General features: G+C 40.0%; 1 protein-coding gene across 6 annotated transcripts; it reads left to right on the plus strand.

Annotated features, from left to right (window-relative positions):
* The first annotated feature begins 855 nt into the window (after nt 1-855).
* On the plus strand, nt 856-15,278 carry gng2 (guanine nucleotide binding protein (G protein), gamma 2). Of its 6 annotated transcripts, XM_077237324.1 has the most exons (5): nt 8,803-9,732; nt 9,879-9,956; nt 10,095-10,175; nt 14,142-14,256; nt 14,360-15,278. In XM_077237324.1, the coding sequence occupies exons 4-5, from the start codon at nt 14,170-14,172 to the stop codon at nt 14,486-14,488; spliced, it is 216 nt and encodes a 71-aa protein (XP_077093439.1). In that variant the 5' UTR covers nt 8,803-9,732; nt 9,879-9,956; nt 10,095-10,175; nt 14,142-14,169; the 3' UTR covers nt 14,489-15,278. The 6 variants fall into 6 exon arrangements, with proteins under 6 accessions (XP_077093441.1, XP_077093437.1, XP_077093440.1 ...); XM_077237326.1 differs by lacking the exons at nt 8,803-9,732; nt 9,879-9,956 and adding an exon at nt 856-1,010; XM_077237325.1 differs by lacking the exons at nt 8,803-9,732; nt 9,879-9,956 and adding an exon at nt 1,110-1,268.
* Nucleotides 15,279-18,802: the final 3,524 nt, after the last annotated feature.

Raw genomic sequence — 18,802 nt, forward strand, 5'->3', positions numbered from 1 at the left:
ACAGATTTCAAACCTTTGAACGGTATTGTATCCTTCTGAAAAGTATAAAGCCTGTTTTCCCCTATAGAGATTTTGAGTCCAAAACATTGTGATATATGGACCCACTGCAATTTAACAAAACTAGCATTTACAAGAAATAAATAAGACAGTCACACTGTGACATAAAGTTGCAATTACATTTTTGTTTTGTAATTGCTAAAATGGGCTCCCGTAGAAAAGACCAGCTCAGACCACCATGCTGGTTTATCCTGGAAAATACTGATTTCATGCTATTCTAGCTGGAGAACAAGAACACCAGTGAATAGTTTGTTTAACCATGCATGGACTTTGGCTGAACACGAAAGTCAAGCTGCTCAAGCTAGTTAGGCAAGCTAGGCCTGGTGGAGACAAGAGCACAGCAGCCTCCCATGCCAAAGACCAGCATCCAAAACACAACATATGCTGGTGACCAGCAATGCTCAGCTTGCAGTACACGTATACATGAGGATCCCAAAGTGAACAACCTGGACTCAGTGGTCTCAAGAGACGCACCAGACAGAAAACTATTTAAATTTCCAAATATAGAATAGCAAAAAGTTACACACACACATCTGCAATCCTGTAACGCATTGTCACCTCAGCCTCCTCTGTATACTGTGTGTATGTGTGTTTATTGAAGAGTTGCCAGTTGCAATTCTTTTTTTTAATCTTCTATCGCTCTAATATCGTGAGATTGAAGATTAAGCTTTTGATTACATGAGATCAGACTGTGTGTGTGTGTGTGTGTGTGTGTGTGTGTGTGTGTTTGTGTGGGAGGTTTTCTCGCTCTCTTTCTTTTAGACACACATACACATGCTTTGGGGGAGGGGCAGTTGTGGATATTTATCTGTGCTCCTTGTCAGCTCGGTGCAAGAACCTCTGCTGAGCTGCACATGCATGCACAGGAGAGCAGAGAGCTGAAATAACACTGGTGTGCATCAGCATCAACACACTAGAATCACAGCACTATGGTCTGACTGGGGTGGAAGCAGGTAAATAATCTTGTTTTTCGTTTTAAACAATGTCTTTGTGAGTGTTTGGGAGCAAGAGGAAGTGGCTTTCAGCTGGCTTCCTGAGCGATTCCACTAGTAGATGGGCGGAGCGAGAGGAAGGCTGTCAGCTGGGGTAGTGTAGCAGCGTTTGTGTGTGTGAGTGTGTGTGGGTACCAGAGTGTCAGAACAAGGAGTGGATGTGTGCTACTGTTACATACTGCTCTTGTGTTATTTAAGATTCTACACACACTGAAGGAGGTGAGTAGAAAACCTTTTTCATGCAGGCTCAGACTGAGATTTGTGTACAGATAGACAGGCGTGAACATGTGTCAGTGGGGCAAGCTGTCTAAATGATATCATTTTCATTTAATGTTTTTATTTATTTAGAAAAAATGACTCTTTTTTTTATCACTCTTTTTATCAAATATGTGTGTGTTTACTTGTGTGTTTTTTTAGTGTACTCCTGCACTGGATTATTGTCAAATGTCTAGTGTTTTTTTCCACTGTGTAGATGGGTGTGTTTGTTCTATCTGACTAGTCTTGCATGGACGCACGGCTTGTCCTCAGCCGTTGCATGTGTGTCAGTCTAAATCAGTCTTAAATTGCTCTGGGGACGAATATGTTTGCTTGTGATTTATAAGAGGATGTGTTTGTTAGTACGTATAAGGGTTTCGTAATTTTACGCACTGTAATGTAGAGCAGAAATGCCTTTTTTGGTCAGGTGTACGTATGAAGAGCATAGAGCATCTGTTTAGGGTAAATGCTGCCGGAGATGGGGGGATGAAAGTGGAGGAGAGCATGGGGGAGGGGTGGGAGAAGATGCTGAAGAGAGAAAAGAGAGAGATGGAGAAATGGCAGAAGGAGAAAAGGGGTTGAATATTTGAGAGGAATCCCCCAGGAGTCCCCAGAGAATTCTGATGATGACTCTAGAACAGTGCTTTTTTCTTGCGGACGGACACATACATTAAATAGTGTTCACTGCATGGAATTATTCTTGCAGTGATTAAGATTATAATAATAGAAATTAGTGTTTCTAATCTGAATGCTTTAATAGTACTTTGTTAGTGTGATAGAATCCTTGAAATGATGAGGAGAAAAGGAACTAAATGCAGCAATTTTAGTTTTAACAAAAGAACTCAGGAACAGAACAACCAAGTTAACACGTGACAAGAACTGACTACGAACAGAAGGAATCACCGAGCTTAAATACACTGAACAAACCAATCAACTAAATGAACATCTGGTGCAAACGATAATCAATTAATGAGTAACCTAGAAGTCTAACTAACTAGAAGTGGAAAAAGCAACAAAGGAAAGCAACTCATTGTAAAACTCGAACACAGATAAAACAGTACATAACCCGGACAGTTAGATAGCACAGAATAGATGAGATACATTTTGAATTTACGTGTCATACTTGATGGTTTGGTAGGCTTTTTCTTTTTCTTTTTTCTTTATTAGGCAATCTGGATGTCACAGCATCTTATGTAATGTTGAACCTTTATCATGAAGATATCCAGTACTTAATAAGATAATTGTCTGATGGGTGTGTGTGTCCACAAACATAAAAAAAATATTCATATAACAGTTTTCTTTACAATTTTTTTATTAGGTTTATAAGTTGCTATAATATCCGAAAATGTTATTAATTTAATTAACTATAATATCCAAGAAAGCTTGGCATTCAAACACAAACATTGGAAAATGTATTGGAAAACAATTGTTTATTGTGCAAATATGATCAATTCAAGACTATTAAAAAAAATCACAGTAAGAAATGTTCATACATTACACAAAGCTAATTATTTACATATATGTAATTATTAGTTGGTTATATTTGGTACATAGATATATGTGAATAATTTATCTGTATGTATATTTATATATATAGAGAGAGAGTAATTATACTTTTTAAAAAAAACTTTTTTAGTTTGAATTTCTTCTAAGGCAGTTTGTTCTGGGTTGGTTAGAGAGAGAATGAACATGCAACATTTAAAAAATATTGTCTCTGTATAACATTCTAACAAAATAAAAATATTTAAATATATTAACAAGGTTTATATTTGAAAGACAAAACCATGTACATAACCTACAAATGTACAGTAGTTTAGTGAAATGAAAAAACATACTAAACGATGTTTTATTAATGTAAAAATGCAGAAGATTTTCTGGGATTGGGTAGGTTTAGTGTAGGGGGATAGAATATACATTTTGTACAGTATAAAAGCCATTGCGCCCACGGAATTTCCACAATGATAGTTGCACCAACATGTGTGTTTGTGTGTTTGTGTGTGTGTGTGTGTGTGAGAGAGAGAGAGAGAGAGAGAGAGAGAGAGAGAGAGAGAGAGAGAGAGAGAGAGAGAGAGAGAGAGAGAGAGAGAGAGAGAGAGAGAGAGAGAGAGAGAGAGAGAGAGAGAGAGAGAGAGAGAGAGAGAGAGAGAGAGAGAGAGAGAGAGAGAGAGAGAGAGAGAGAGAGAGAGAGAGAGAGAGAGAGAGAGAGAGAGAGAGAGAGAGAGAGAGAGAGAGAGAGAGAGAGAGAGAGAGAGAGAGAGAGAGTGTGTGTGAATTGGTGTGAGGGGTGTGTATAAGTATGAAAAGCTGAGACAAAGGTCTTTGTTAAAAACGGAACGAAATTTCTTCCATTTAATATTTTTCCACTCTTGCCTGAGAAAAAAATAGCCTGACACTTTCATTCTTTTACTCCCTTCCAAGAGAGAGAGAGAGAGAGAGAGAGAGAGAGAGAGAGAGAGAGAGAGAGAGAGAAAGAAAGAGAGAGAGATAGAGAGAGAGAGAGAGAGAGAGAGAGAGAGAGAGAGAGAGAGAGATTCCCATGAAGGAGAAAATGACTTCATGCTCTGTTTGTAGACTCAACCACTCTGACTAATATTCACACCAGGCACATTTTCTCCACCTTATTTCAGATTACTGCTGAAAGTTTTTTGAAGTCATGTTTTTATATGAGTGTCTGCCTGCATATGCTTCTTTTGGTACAAAAACCTGACAAAATATAATACAAATATTAATAAATAAATAAAATATGAACATGAAATTATAATGCAAATGTATAATTTATAATAAAAAAATAAACATTTCACTTTATATAAAAACTAACAAAATTTTATTTTTTATAACTTAAAAGTGTTTATAAAACTATAAAAGTATAATACATTACATTATGGCTACTTTTATATCTTCTGTGAAATTGAAAACTCTGAATCAGTGATTAAAGTGGCAGAGTGAGGAAAAAGCCTTGCATTTATTGATAAGGGGACACTAAAAACTATGCATGCGAGTACATTTTAAAAACATGACTTGAAATTGAATTGAAAGTAGAGAATGCAGCCCCGGATGTTTGGAATATTGTTAACTCTCCAGGAACCTTGGGTGTTGTTCTTGGCTAAGTGGCAGATTCTGCAGGAAGTCATTTTATCCCACTGTAAACACACACAAGCTCCTGTTTCGTTAAAAACCACAAGTCTTGATAATCCTAAATGATCTCAACCTACATGTATTTAAGTTTCAGTTTAGATGTATAGTGTTTTATGAACTCACAATGAAAGAAATAAAGTCAGAAGACATTTTGAATATTGAATGATAGCCTATCACTAAGTTCATGGAGAATTGCCTAGCTTTCCTAACTCAGAACACATGAGGGGAGGCTACTATCTTATGTTTATAAAACTGAATCTTCCATGAGAACAGACCCTGACACCAGAGGAAACAAACCATAGAGCAATACGTATACTGTAGTTCGTTCAGACAGAATCACAGACATTTCATGTTTAGAGCTGAAAAGCTGTGTCAAATTTACATGGGACGATTTTGATTATGCTGACAGACTCTGCAATGTGTGGCAGATGTTAGACATCGGAGAAACGGAATGACGGACATTGTTTGAGTCCTGAGATCTGGGGCCTCATTTATAAAATGTTGCGTAGAAACCATCCTACATTTGATCTTACGGTAATTTCTTGAATGTGTGATTCAGAGAACGTAAGCAGAAAAAACATGCCTAGGCCTACGGTTCTCTACCAGATGTGAAATTTAAAAATCGCAAATGATCTTGAAATTGTGCGCTGCTGAACGGTTTCAGATCTCCGCCTTGTAAACTCACCCTAATTATTACATTAGCATATTAATGAGCACCAAGTCAACATCCAAATCGTTTAGGCTGAGAAGGGCGAGCTGCAAAAATTGCTTAGATTTCCAAATACCTGCAGTAGCCTTCTCCGACTCTCTGCCACAAGGAAAAGTGTATGTCTGCCTAGACCCTGATTTGACGCAAGCACTTTGCATGTCAAAGATCGCTTTTATAAATCTGCATGTTGGCATGGATTTTAGGGCCCATTTACATGACACCGTAAAACTTTTTATGCGTTTCGGGCATTCATTTGCACGACAACGATGTTTTGAGGCCTGAAAACACAAACTTTTGAAACACTCGACCCGATCTCATTAAATGCGTCTCTATAGCATGCTTTGTGATTATCGTGCAATTTATACGCGAAAATTAGTTTTTAAGTGCATATGATACGCACTGTAAACCCCTTGGGTAGGATTAGGGTAAGTGAGTGTTTGGGTAGGATTAGTGGTGTGGGGTAAGTGGTTATTATGCGCAATAAAGTGAGTTACATATGTACGTGAAAACTGCGTATCATATGCACGTAAAAACTAATTTTCACGTATAAATTGCATAATACACAAAATGTGTGCTATAGAGATGCGTTTCATGACTGGCACCCAAGGTTCAAATCTGTGCGTACGCACGTTTTATAAATGAGGCCCCTGGTGCCAGGGTCCGTGTCTACTATAGGACCCCTGGAGTGAATCCAGAAAAACATTATAAATCTGTCTCTTTCTTTCACTCTCTCACACATTCAAACGCTCTCTCTTTACCATCTGGGGCTCAGTGGATAAATTATTAAACTGGCTGGTGTCTGCTGAGGCCTGGAGAGTGTAACATTTAGGTCCAGATGATAAAGATGAATAGTTCAAAAGGTTCAATAAAACAAAAGATTTATTAAATAAAACAAACTCAAGTAATCCACATAAAGAAAGGCAACGTGACAGCAACAATAACACAACAATACCAGACAACTGAATGGAGCACAAAGAGGAACTTAAATACACAGTGATGATGATGACAAAATAACAAACATGTGTGATGATTGAATGAATGTCCATGACAAATAATGTCTGGCAAGAAACTAGGAACAAAATAAACACAGGAAACAAGTAACTGAGGAATACAAACTAAAGGTCCATGAAAATGATACTAAACACACAGATCGTGACAGCCGGGAAAATGTTACAACCTTGGATAATTGGAAAAACTGTGCCCCTAACTTCTTTTCTTCAAAACTCTAAAAGCATACCTATTCGCTGTAGGTTCCAGCTGAAATGAACACTAGTGGCAGTGAAACCCCATCAACTTAATTATTCCTTTTCAAACATTTTTATCTAAGTTTGGTGTTATGTTAAAGTCAAAATTGACCCTGTTTACTTTATTAATGGACATTCTCTGTATTTAGAAAAAATGGTTTGTGTTCATAATCTTTCATCAAAATTTTTTTATTTAGGCCATGCAGCGAATAATGTTAACCAATAGATAAATAGCTACTTGGGTGTTAAAAAAACTTGCATTCATTCAAGTAGTGTAACGCGGTGCGGTGAAGGCAGATAGGAGGCTGGATCCAAACGCAGTTTACACGCTTTATTTAAATAAACTCAAACAGAAACTCAGAACGCGGAACAAGAATCTTAACACTGGGAAACCAACACTCACGTTAATCCTGGAACATATAACAACTCACAAAGACAGGGCAGAAACACAGGGCTTAAATAATCAGGGACAAACGAGTTAACAGGATAACAAGGGGGCGTGGGAAAATCAGAAACACCTGGGAAAACTAATGAACAAGACAGGGAACCAAAGAACATGACAGGACACAAACCCACATCGTGACATAACCCCCCCCTTAAGGGCGGCTCCTGAAGCCCAATAAAACAAACAAAAGTCCAGGAGGGCGGTCCTGGGGGAGGGATGGGGGGCCAGGCCCATGCAGGGGAACGGGACCTGGACCTAGGCAAGGCGGGCCTGGGCCGCAGAGCGTGGGCGGACCAGACTGGGCCGAAGGCCAGGGCGGAGCAGGACGAGGCGAAGGCCAGGGCGGAGCAGGACGTGATGGCGGCCATGGAGGTGAAGCCCCTGCAGACGACCATGGCGGCGCAGCCCTCATGGTCTACTCACCGGACCCTTGGCCCCCCCCCCAAAAAATACTTGGGGAAATCCACGGGTTCAGGAAAGCCCTCGCGGAGCTTGAAGGGCGCAGGCAGGGCGAGGCGCAGAGGCGGGGCCGGCAGGGCGAGGCGCAGAGGCGGGGCCGGCAGGGCGAGGCGCAGAGGCGGGGCCGGCAGGGCGAAGCGCAGAGGCGGGGCCGGCAGGGCGAGGCATCTGGGAACGCCCTCCGGAGCCTGGTGAGCAAAACGAGTCCTCCTCCTCCTGCGACGGCGCTTCACTGGGCTTGAAACTTTCACTTGGCTGGATTCACTTGACTTGGAACTCGACTCACTTGACTTGGAACTCGACTCACTTGACTTGGAACTCGACTCACTTGACTTGGAACTCGACTCACTTGACTTGGAACTCGACTCACTTGACTTGGAACTCGACTCACTTGACTTGGAACTCGACTCACTTGACTTGGAACTCGACTCACTTGACTTGGAACTCGACTCACTTGACTCACTTGACTCGGCGGCACTTGACTCACTTGACTCGGCGGCACTTGACTCACTTGACTCGGCGGCACTTGACTCACTTGACTCGGCGGCACTTGATTCACTTGACTCGGCGGCACTGGATTCACTTGAATCGGCGGCACTTGACTCACTTGACTCGGCGGCACTTGACTCACTTGGCTCGGCGGCACCTGGCTCGGCGGCACTTGACTCACTTGACTCGGCAGCACTTGACTCACTTGGCTCGGCCGGCGGAACCTCCGCGGTCTCCGGATTGGCAAATCCAACAGGACCAGTGCGGAATACGGGCTCAAGTGGGCATACGTGAGTCGCGGGTTTGGTAAGACTGCAGTGAGGAGCTGGCTCGGCCGGATAGGACGGGAACGTGGCTATGGAACAGTCCACGAAGCAAGCCTCAGCAATGTACCGGTCCAGAGTCCAATCGGTATTGATGCTCGGCATCCATCGAGCAGTCCGGTAATCCAGCCCGTTCCGAAAACAGGCCTATGAGCTGGATTTCATCGAGCGTTCCGAGATGGCAAATGGAGAGGAAGTCCTTAGCATAGCTTTGGACGGACTGGTTCACTTGAAACATTACCGAGAGATATTCTCTCAGGGCCCGGTTGCTGACGACTATGGGAGAGACTGCTGGAGCAACTGCTGGTTCCATTTTGCGGTGAGTTGTTCTGTAACGCGGTGCGGTGAAGGCAGATAGGAGGCTGGATCCAAACGCAGTTTACACGCTTTATTTAAATAAACTCAAACAGAAACTCAGAACGCGGAACAAGAATCTTAACACTGGGAAACCAACACTCACGTTAATCCTGGAACATATAACAACTCACAAAGACAGGGCAGAAACACAGGGCTTAAATAATCAGGGACAAACGAGCTAACAGGATAACAAGGGGGCGTGGGAAAATCAGAAACACCTGGGAAAACTAATGAACAAGACAGGGAACCAAAGAACATGACAGGACACAAACCCACATCGTGACAAGTAGCCTATGTATGTAAGCTGACTTTTCAATTCACGATGAATAAAATCAAGGCCTGTTCTACATTTGTGCTTGTTGAATATCCTATTTCACATGGAAATGTGTTCCACATTACAGAAGAAAAATTGGGTTTGAACACAATTCACATTGACTATATTGTTGGTGGTAGAGTTAGACAAGCCCTGTTTCAGTTACACAACTTCTTGATCCAGCCTAAGATGCTTTTCTGGTATATTTTTAAAATGTTTTATTGGTTAAAGATGGCCTCTCTGCCCGACCAAGACCCCTTTCTTACAATTGACTGCAAGCCTCACATTCAGGTCTGCCTCCATTCAATTAACACCCAATGAATTATACCAAGTCCCCACCCTGCATTTTTTTTCCTTTGCGATAATCCGTTTACTCGAATGTACGTCAAAATACAGAAGAAAAGAACCACATTCATTACCATTAACCATTAGAGAGACCAACTTCATAAATTATTTCCATACAATAATATAAATAATAATAATTATTTCTTTGAATGTTGTCAAGAGACAGCCAAAGCATCTTGTAAAAATGTAAGTGTGCCAATAAACAAGCAGTGAGCTGGTAGCTTTGACCTGTGCGTAGGTGGACATGTGACTAGGGTTTTATATTAAAGTGTGAGTCTACTGTTCCTCATTTCTGCGTTATCACAGTCATGTTACCTTCAGTGAAACTACTTGCGAGTGTGTTAATTCTGTTCAAAAACAAAGTGTTGCAGCAATAGAGTGACTCATTTTCTACCAACTTGCGGTGATCCCTAATGTTGTTTAAATGTTTTGGTGGTGCTGTTTCTACTGAGACCGAGGAGACGTGGAGAGATTAAATGTTGCTGGAACATTCTGGGTGGAAATGATTAACAATAGTGGAGTTCCCTGCTGCTGCAGAGCTTCTCCAGCAGAGTAATTGGCACATTTATCACATTGACAGAGACAGACAGAGGAAGAGAAAGAGAGAAGGTAGGATGTGAATACACCAATCTGTACTCTTAAAATTTCTACTTAACCCTGCTATATTTTTACAAAAAGAATCTTTTGGATCAACTGAATGTGTTATCATCACGCTTAAGTCAGTCGTGTTGTTGTTTTTTTTCCCGATTGTGCAGGCTGGGCTTTTGTATAGGCACGTAAGATAAACTTCAGTCAGGTCTCGAATGTAACTCACTGCAAACAGTCTGGGAAAGGTGTGACATTCTAAACCCTTAAACCAGCACATGCACACACACACATACACATGCACACAAACACTTGCAAAAGGCCTTGAGCTGCAACTGGGATATAGAACATATGGACTCTAGCTGCATGGCTTCCTTTCTCAACAGAGGCTGAAGACACACCACAGGAGGTGAACTCACTTTTGAAGATAAACAAAAACGGGCAGAAGGTGAAAAGAGTCAAAAATAAGGAGTATAATAAAAGAGAGAACCAGAAAGAAAATATGTAAAAAGAGAACAGATATGAATAGCCTACTGTTCACCCACTGCAGTGCTAAAACATATGTGATAGTCTATTAGTGTAAGAGAGTGATACTTGCTTAATTTCATAGCGCTGTGTTTTTTGCAGTTAGGCCGAAGGCATCCATTTTCACACTTTTGCTCTGTTCTATAATGTTCTGTTAAGAAGAACCTTTTTAGCCCAGGGAGAATCGATATTACACCTTGATTATTCTTGTTGTGTTACATTATAAGAGACTTCTCAAACGCTCCCTGCAGTGGCACTTCCATTTCCCTGCTGGCCTTCCTGTAGAAATGTGGCTTGGGTAAATGGCACACATATGGCCCACTCTCTGGGGATACAAATTTAATGAGCGCCCCCTACCTCTTCAAATATATACATGCCGATTTATAGACCCCTAACAGTCTTATGATGAACAAATCAATAGAGATATTAATTTGCAAGTCAAAGAGAGTGCATGAAGTTACAGTGTATTGCTTAGCTGTGATCGGCCCACTAAATATACATTTTCGATGCCTAGGACCCCCAAATATAATGATCCCCTTGTGAGGGGATCTTCTTCAAGTAGAAAGGCAGCTATTTATACTATGTGAACAAAACTTAAACATGTTTTTATGAAAAAAAGTTTACATGATGTAATTGTATAATTTAAATTTCTTTCTGATTCTGATAATTGCCTTTCATTGTCACAGTTAAGCTGCAGCAATCCAAGAGAGCCCGCAGGAAGATGATTAAACTTTTACTAAACACAGAGCGAAACAAAGCACTACACCTTATAGCACAACATTAACACTAGACAAGGAACTGAGCAAAACCAAGGGCTTAAATACACAAGGAAAGCTAACCAACAGAAGAGAGAACAAGTGTGAACTAATTAGAAACTAGTGGCAGGAAAATGAGAACAAAGGAAACAGGAACTACAACTAAACCAAACCAAAACACAATGATACCAACATACATGTGACATTCATATTGTACTTTTATATTAATATATTGTACTAAATTAACTAATAATTGATTTTTTTTCCTACCCACTTTAAGAGTAATATATATCTATATATATATATATATATATATATATATATATATATATATATATATATATATTTAAACTGAAAATAAACAGTCTAATTATTTTTATAGTTTTAGTTTTATAGAGAATATAGAATTTTATGGAGAATTAAATTTTTTCCCCACAAAATGATATGCAGATATATATTTTTTCCAGTTAAAAACTAGGGCTGCTAAAATAATTGCAATTAATCCCATGATTTCTGACTTTAGAAAAAAAAAACTTTGAGAAAATACTTCAATTTTGGATAATCAGGAAAATTTTATTAATTTGGCAGCAAATCTTATTTTTTCCTGACGACTTATGGTATAGGGGCTGTTTACACGACACCATTTAACTAAAAACTGAAAACATGTAATGCGTTTTGCCGTCCATTTACACAACAATGTTTGGGGGCCTAAACACGCAAACGTTTGAAAACGGGTTTTAAAGTGCAAGTAAAAAAAAACAACAAAAAAACGATACCGTTATTGTCTCCTTGTAAACTACAAAAAAATTTAATTTGTGAAAACGGTGATGTCATGTGCATGCTATATTAGGTGCAAAGTAATGGGTTAACTGGCGATAGATGTCTCTAGCACATCTCTGAGCCTCTAGTTCATTGCGTACCTCATGGACTGTATATCAGCAGGCTACACACTCTTCAAGTTACTGTCTGGCACTGTTCTCTTTCCTATCACTGACATTCTCCCTTTGCCTCCTGAGTCTTAATCCCCTCCTCTCTCTGACCCCCTATAAGGTAAAGTTTTGAGCTCCCGGAAGACGAATAGGGACTGCAATCTAAAATGTCTTTTAAACACATGCTCCATCCTGGATTTGTGTTGATGTTCCTTGTCTGGCTGTAAATGTCTCTTTAGGCCTGATTTACAGAGGTAGGCAGAGTGCTGAAGCTGTCCCCTCTCTGAACTCTTAAGATGTATGGGTTCCCCAATCTAAAGTTGCCTTTGGTGAGCTGAGCTCCATCCTTGATTTTAGGAGTGGAACGTTTCATTGCTGTCGGATCGCTCTGTATCTCAGTTGCCTAGCAACTGAGGTCCATTGCAAAGAGGCATGGGGTGGTCACTGTGGTTTAATGAAACAGTCTTTACAACAGATTAGGAGCTGAGGATGAAGATGCTGCTCCTCTCATAAAATCGGAGCCTGGATTCTTATTACTTTGTGGAATAAATGCAAAACCCTTTGTTTTTTTCAACTGTATTTACAGTTGCTAATTCCATTCTTTATCTGATAAGGCTTTTTTCAGTAGCATACAAAATAACACATTAACTGTTGAATCATAATGTAATAATATCAGGAAATATAATAGTAGATAATGTGATAAGACTGAGGACATTGTCAATAAACATTTGGATATCAAGATACTGACTACATTTGCGAGCTTAATTGGTTTACAAGTGGAAAGTTAATAGGCCGTGATGAACTTGTTTCCTTCAGGCCAAGTTGGAGTTTCCTCTCATTTTCAATTGTATATTGAATTAGATTCACATTATATAAACACTCAAGGGAAGGTGTGTCTTGTGAGTGAGGAGTAAATAATGCTAGACGTTGTTCAGGGATAAGAAGTTTCTGCTCTCTTTCAGGATCTGGGTTGGGCTCATTACCTAGAATGAGGTCAGTGTGACAGCTGATAGTCTAGCGCCCCCTGCTGTTTGCTCTCAGCAGCAGGCCTTTGTGTTTAACCTCACTGCAGGAGGGCCTAGTGAGATAAAAAACTCCAATACACCACAGGCCTTTGAGCTCACAGTCATGACAGGTGTGTCACAGTGTGCTATCAATACCCATATGGCAGAGCTACATACATATAGAAACACTCACATGTGTTTGCTTTTTCTATCTTTGTGGGGACTATATTGACTTCTATCATTTTTATACTAAGCTACTATTTTCTATTCTGTAACTCTATACATACATAGATTTCATTTAAATTAAATTCATTATTGATGACTGTAAAACTGTGAGGAAATCAAAAAACAAACATGCAAAAATATTTATATTGCTTTAACTGTGTTGTGGCCTTCTCTGAGAGACTTATATGGAGTATAAACAGTTTGGAAGGAAGTAAGGTACAGAATCAGTGATTTTTGAACAACCAGGTTCATAAGAAAAGATCATGCTGGTTTACCACAAACCACATCTAACCAGCCTAAACAATGATATATCACTGTCATTACTCTAGAGCAAGGATTTCTGATTTTTTAATGGTATTGACCACCAAACATGCCCTTAGAAGGGACCATGTTCTAAGAATAGATTAAAAATAATGTGGAAAAAAGAGAATAGACTACTGCTCAAAAGTTTGGATTAAGAAAGGTTTTTAAATGTTTTTGAAAGAAGTCTCTTATGCTCACCAAGGGTTGCATTTATTTAATCAAAACAATCTGTAAAAAAGAGCAATTTTTTAACTATCTTTTATATGTATTTCAGAAATATTTCTAATATGCTGATTTGGTGCTTAAGAAACATTACTTACTATTATAAATGTTGAAAGCGGTTGTGCTGTTTAATGTTTTTGTGGAAATGGAAATCTGGAATATAAGTTTACACACCTCTTTTGGCATCTGTCAATAAAATAAAATAAAATTGCCAATAATTAATTTCCGACCAGTGTATAGGAAGTGGAATGAAACAGCAATAATGTCAACTTCAGTCATTTTTTAATCTGAATTATTTATTAGTTTTGACATTTTTCACAGCCCCCTGAACCCCGTTTGAAAACCCCTGCATTAACAGCAACTATTTTGCACATATCGATGACAGTTAATGCACACTGACACATAACTGAAAACTCTTTCATCCATATATGTCTTGTCAAATTTACTGAATTTGTTCTACCATCTGTGTCAGTGCAACAGGCCTGAACCGGAAGCCTCATGGCCAGCAACAACACTGCTAGCATTGCTCAGGCTCGCAAACTGGTGGAGCAGCTCAAGATGGAGGCCAATATTGACAGGATTAAGGTGAGAAGAATAAGAATCCAAATAAACGCATTAACTTGATTAGGAATGAAAATACAGTGAGCACTGTTTGGTGACTGTATGTGTTTACATGCATCAACATTAGGTCTCCAAAGCAGCAGCAGATTTGACATCGTACTGCGAAGCCCATGCTAAAGAGGATCCTCTGCTGTCTCCTGTGCCTGCGTCCGAGAACCCCTTCAGGGAGAAGAAGTTCTTCTGTGCCATCCTGTAACCAGCGCTGCCCATCCATGGACTCACCTGCTCCCTCTGGGATACACTCATGGACATAAAACATGTTGATCTTTTAAAAGGGCTGGAGAGATGCAGTGGAGAACCCTTAAATTCTCCCAGCTCTCTATGAGCCTCCATTAAAGCCACTGACTCCACCTAGTGGCCTTGAGATCCAAAGCTGAGCATGGTTACAAGAATATCTTGAAATTTGTGAGGGAGCGCAGCAAAAAACACGAGTGACTGTCATTGTAGCAGATCAGCCAGGATGTGTTGTGAAAATATTCAAGTATTCAAAGGTTCCTGTGGTTCTGATGAAGTATTCACATTTTTTTCTTTATAGTTTTTTAGTGGGCTGTGATCGTTAATCTGATCACTGATCGTAGAACCCATGGATTACTAAAGTTGCTGTGTTATTTCTGTATTTTCTTTTCAGTTTCTTTTTACCCAGATGGAATTGCTGTTTGCCTACCATTTAGGTAGCGTTCTGTAGCCTAACGTTCTTGTGGGTACAGAAAAACGTTTCTTTTTTAATTTAAAGAATGACAGTGTAGTGAAATTTTGTAATGAACTCATGCTTGGACAGATATTCTTAAAATGAAATACCTATCTTTTAGATGCTGATAAAAATTATTTGTCTGTACAGAAAACTGATTTTCTTTCTTTTTGGAGGGTCTTAAGCATAGTTCCCTTTTTACTCTTTGTACAAAAATGTTAGCAAGTTCAGCTGTGATGTGCTATATGTTTTGAATATTTGTGGTGATATCAATAATAACTGCATGAAGCCTGACAAAGTGCCGTCTTTTTTCTTTCAAATGGTTACCAAAAATCTTTTTCCTCAACCATACATTACAACAGCTATATAGATCCCTGTCTTCCATTAAAAAACAGATTGGGCAAAAATTATGCATAGCTTGGTTACTAAATCATAGCATCTGGACCCACTTTTGCCTTAATTCTTCTTGGCATAGATTCAACCAGGTGCTGGAAAACCTCTTCCGAGATTTTGGTCCATATTGACATGATAGCATCACACAGTTCCTACAGATTTGTCCGTTCCATCACATCACAAAGGTGCTCTATTGGATTGAGATCTGGTGACTGTGAAGGCCATTTGAGTCTAGTGAACTCATTGTCATGTTCAAGAAACCAGTTTGAGATGATTTGATTTGAGTTTGTGACATGACGTTATCCTGCTGGAAGTATCAGAAGATGGGTACACTGTGGTCATAAAGGGATGGACATGGTCCACAACAATACCCAGGTAGGCTGTGGTGTTTAAAGGTGCTTTAATACAAATTATTTTAATATGCTGATTTAGTGTTTAAGATTTTTTTTTCTTTCTTTGTGGAAACCATCATATACTAACCCTGGTTTCACAGACAAGCCTTAACCCTGGTCCCAGACTATTGTGTTTAGCTGAATCTTTAAAGGTGCAGTGTGTGATTTTTAGCGACATCTAGCGGTTCGGCTGCAAGTTGCACTGAGGGCTCAGCCCACTGCTCACCCCTCCCTTTCGAAGAAGCTATGGTGCCTGAAACTGGACAAACATATCGACGTCTGAGACAGCAGAGAATAGCCAGAGTAAGCCAAGAGTGTGTAACATTGTCACTGTTTCTGTACCACAGACCATTATAAACCACATCATGGATAAAGTTTACAAAGCCATAGTCAGTTACTATTGATCCTCACGATCAAGGGTCTTAATATATAATATAATAATAGTAATCAGCTGATTGTCTCACAAACGTAACCAGCACATTTCCCCCCACATAGCAAACCCATAATACAGCGAGGGAGAAGAACCGCATGAAACTATGCAACTATATATTGTTTCTAACAGGAAAGTAAACGTTTAGCTGGCTAATATGAGCTGTTACTGTGGCTGAGCTGGTTAAAGCGTAAAGCCTTGTTTAAACTCGACGCGTCCGCATGAGCCCAAAGGTGCGTGCGGCAAAAATGGCATGATTATAACAGCGCGCGCGCCTCCGCATCCCCTAGACACCATTTACTACACACAATAGGCTTTTTTTTCTCTGATTTTGAAAACTCTTCGCGATCGACTTAAAATGCTTCCAAGATCGACGGGTTGGTGATTCCTGTAACGTTACTGTTTTATGGTCAATGACAAGAGTACTAATCAGCTGTCTCACGAACGTGCAGCACATTTATCCCCACATAGCAAAGCCATAACACAGCGAGGGAGAAGAACTAAGTTACATGAAACAATCCAACTACATATTTCACACCACTGACAAGGGAAAAGTCACTACTCACGGTGTTTATGGCTAGCTTCTAGCTTTCTACTGCTTCTCTTTCAAGGTTGTGACGAAACGCGCTCTGTAGCGCTGTTTGTTCGCTATCGGCTACGGTAGAAACATGACGTCACAATATGTCGACCTTCATAGAAGGGGATTCCCGTGGTTATGTAGATATAAATATAATATATAATATATATATCTATATATATAAATGTCTCATTCTAAGGTAATAAAAACATTACGGTTTATTAAGTAAGTTCTTTATACACCACTGACAACATAGTTATGGATGTCATATTGCATTTCTGTTAATAGATACTAAATTTTTTTACACATTGCACCTTTAAACGATGCTCAATTGGTACTAAGTGGCCCAAAGTATGTCAAGAAAACAACCACCAGCCTGATCCTCTGATTCAAGGCAGGATGAATTCATGCTTTCATGTTGTTTATGCCAAATTCTGGTCCTACCACCTAGAAGTCACAGTAGAAATCAAGACTCAGAATGGGCAATGTTTTTCGAATCTTCTATTGTCCAATTTTGGTGAGCCAGTGTGATTAGTAGCCTCAGTCTCCTGTTCTTAACTGACAGGAGTGGCACCCGGTTTGATCTTCTGCTCCTATAGCCCATCTTTTTAAAGTTTAACGTGTTGTGTTCAGAATCGCTCTTCTGCAGACCTCGATTGTAACAAGTGGCTTTCTATCAGCTCGAACCAGACTGGCCATTCTCCTCTGACCTATGGCATCAAGGCATTTTTTCACACAGGACTGCTCCTCACTGGATATTTTTTCTTTTTCGGATCTCCTTTCTTCTCGATTCTGATGCTCAGTTTGAACAGCAGATTGTCTTGACGCATGTCTACATGCAGCTGCTGCCATGTTATTGGCTGATTAGATATTTGGTAGATTCTACTGAGGAGGCAAATGAGAGGAAGAGGGAAGAGGTTTCCGTATGCGGAGATGGCAGTGGATGCTCAGCAAAAGGGATGGAAAGCATCGGTCCGTCTGGTAGTGATTGGCTTTAGGAGCTTTGTGCCAACATGGACCATCAGGGTTCTGAAAGAGCTGGGAAACCACGGCCAAGTCCTTCACCAGACAATCAAAGAAACAGCAAATATTAGAGAATGCTGCAGTCAGTGGCTTTGGATCAGGCGTAAAGACCCCAGTTGGGCCCCAAGATGGGGACACACACCTTGGCCTGATCAGCCACATGTATGTGCACAAACACACTGTATATACAGTATGTATACACAACTGATGAATTTTACACAGTTATGGAACTGAATTGAATCAATACTAAACTGACTTGAGCTGAATATTGACACTTATTGGCTTGTTAGAACTGCTTTAGAGCAGAATTTGAATTTGTTACTAATGTGAAGCTGCTGTTAAACAATCTATATTGTAGCTTGTATGCATAAAACATATAACATATATACACGTGCGCGCGCGCACACACACACACACACACACACACACACACACACACACACACACACACACACACACACACACACACACACACACACACACACACACACACACACACATGCATGTAGGCCAAGTTAGAAAATCAACTTTATTTCTAAAGCGCTGTGTGTGTACGTGTGTGTGTGTGTTTTTTGAAAATGTACAAATGCAGAAAGTTTTGTGTGATGGGTAGGCCTATGTTTAAGTATGGGGATAGAATATACAGTTTGGACAGTATAAAAACCATTACATCTATGGAGAATCCCCACAAAGATAGCGAACCATACATGTGTATGTGTGTGTGTGTATTTATGGATGTCTTAAATATAGGCATAGGCGTACATAAATCAAGATGGCTCATTTTAAGGAAATAACAAACTCATCACGTCAGCTTCCTGCGAAGACGTCTCACACAGTGTGTGATGTGTTGCTATGGAGACCGCGCTGACGCCATCATTCTGCTTACACATGCAGGCATCAGAGACACACCTCGGTTCAGCACAAATATAGGATCAAATGTCCAAACGATTGTTTCTCAGTGTGTGCCAAAATCACACTTGCTGGAGGGATATTTGTGCTGCTTCAAG

Source organism: Siphateles boraxobius, unplaced genomic scaffold, assembly GCF_051911475.1.
Source record: "Siphateles boraxobius isolate OS27281-9 unplaced genomic scaffold, OSU_SipBor_1 20, whole genome shotgun sequence".
Classification (NCBI taxonomy): domain Eukaryota; kingdom Metazoa; phylum Chordata; class Actinopteri; order Cypriniformes; family Leuciscidae; genus Siphateles; species Siphateles boraxobius.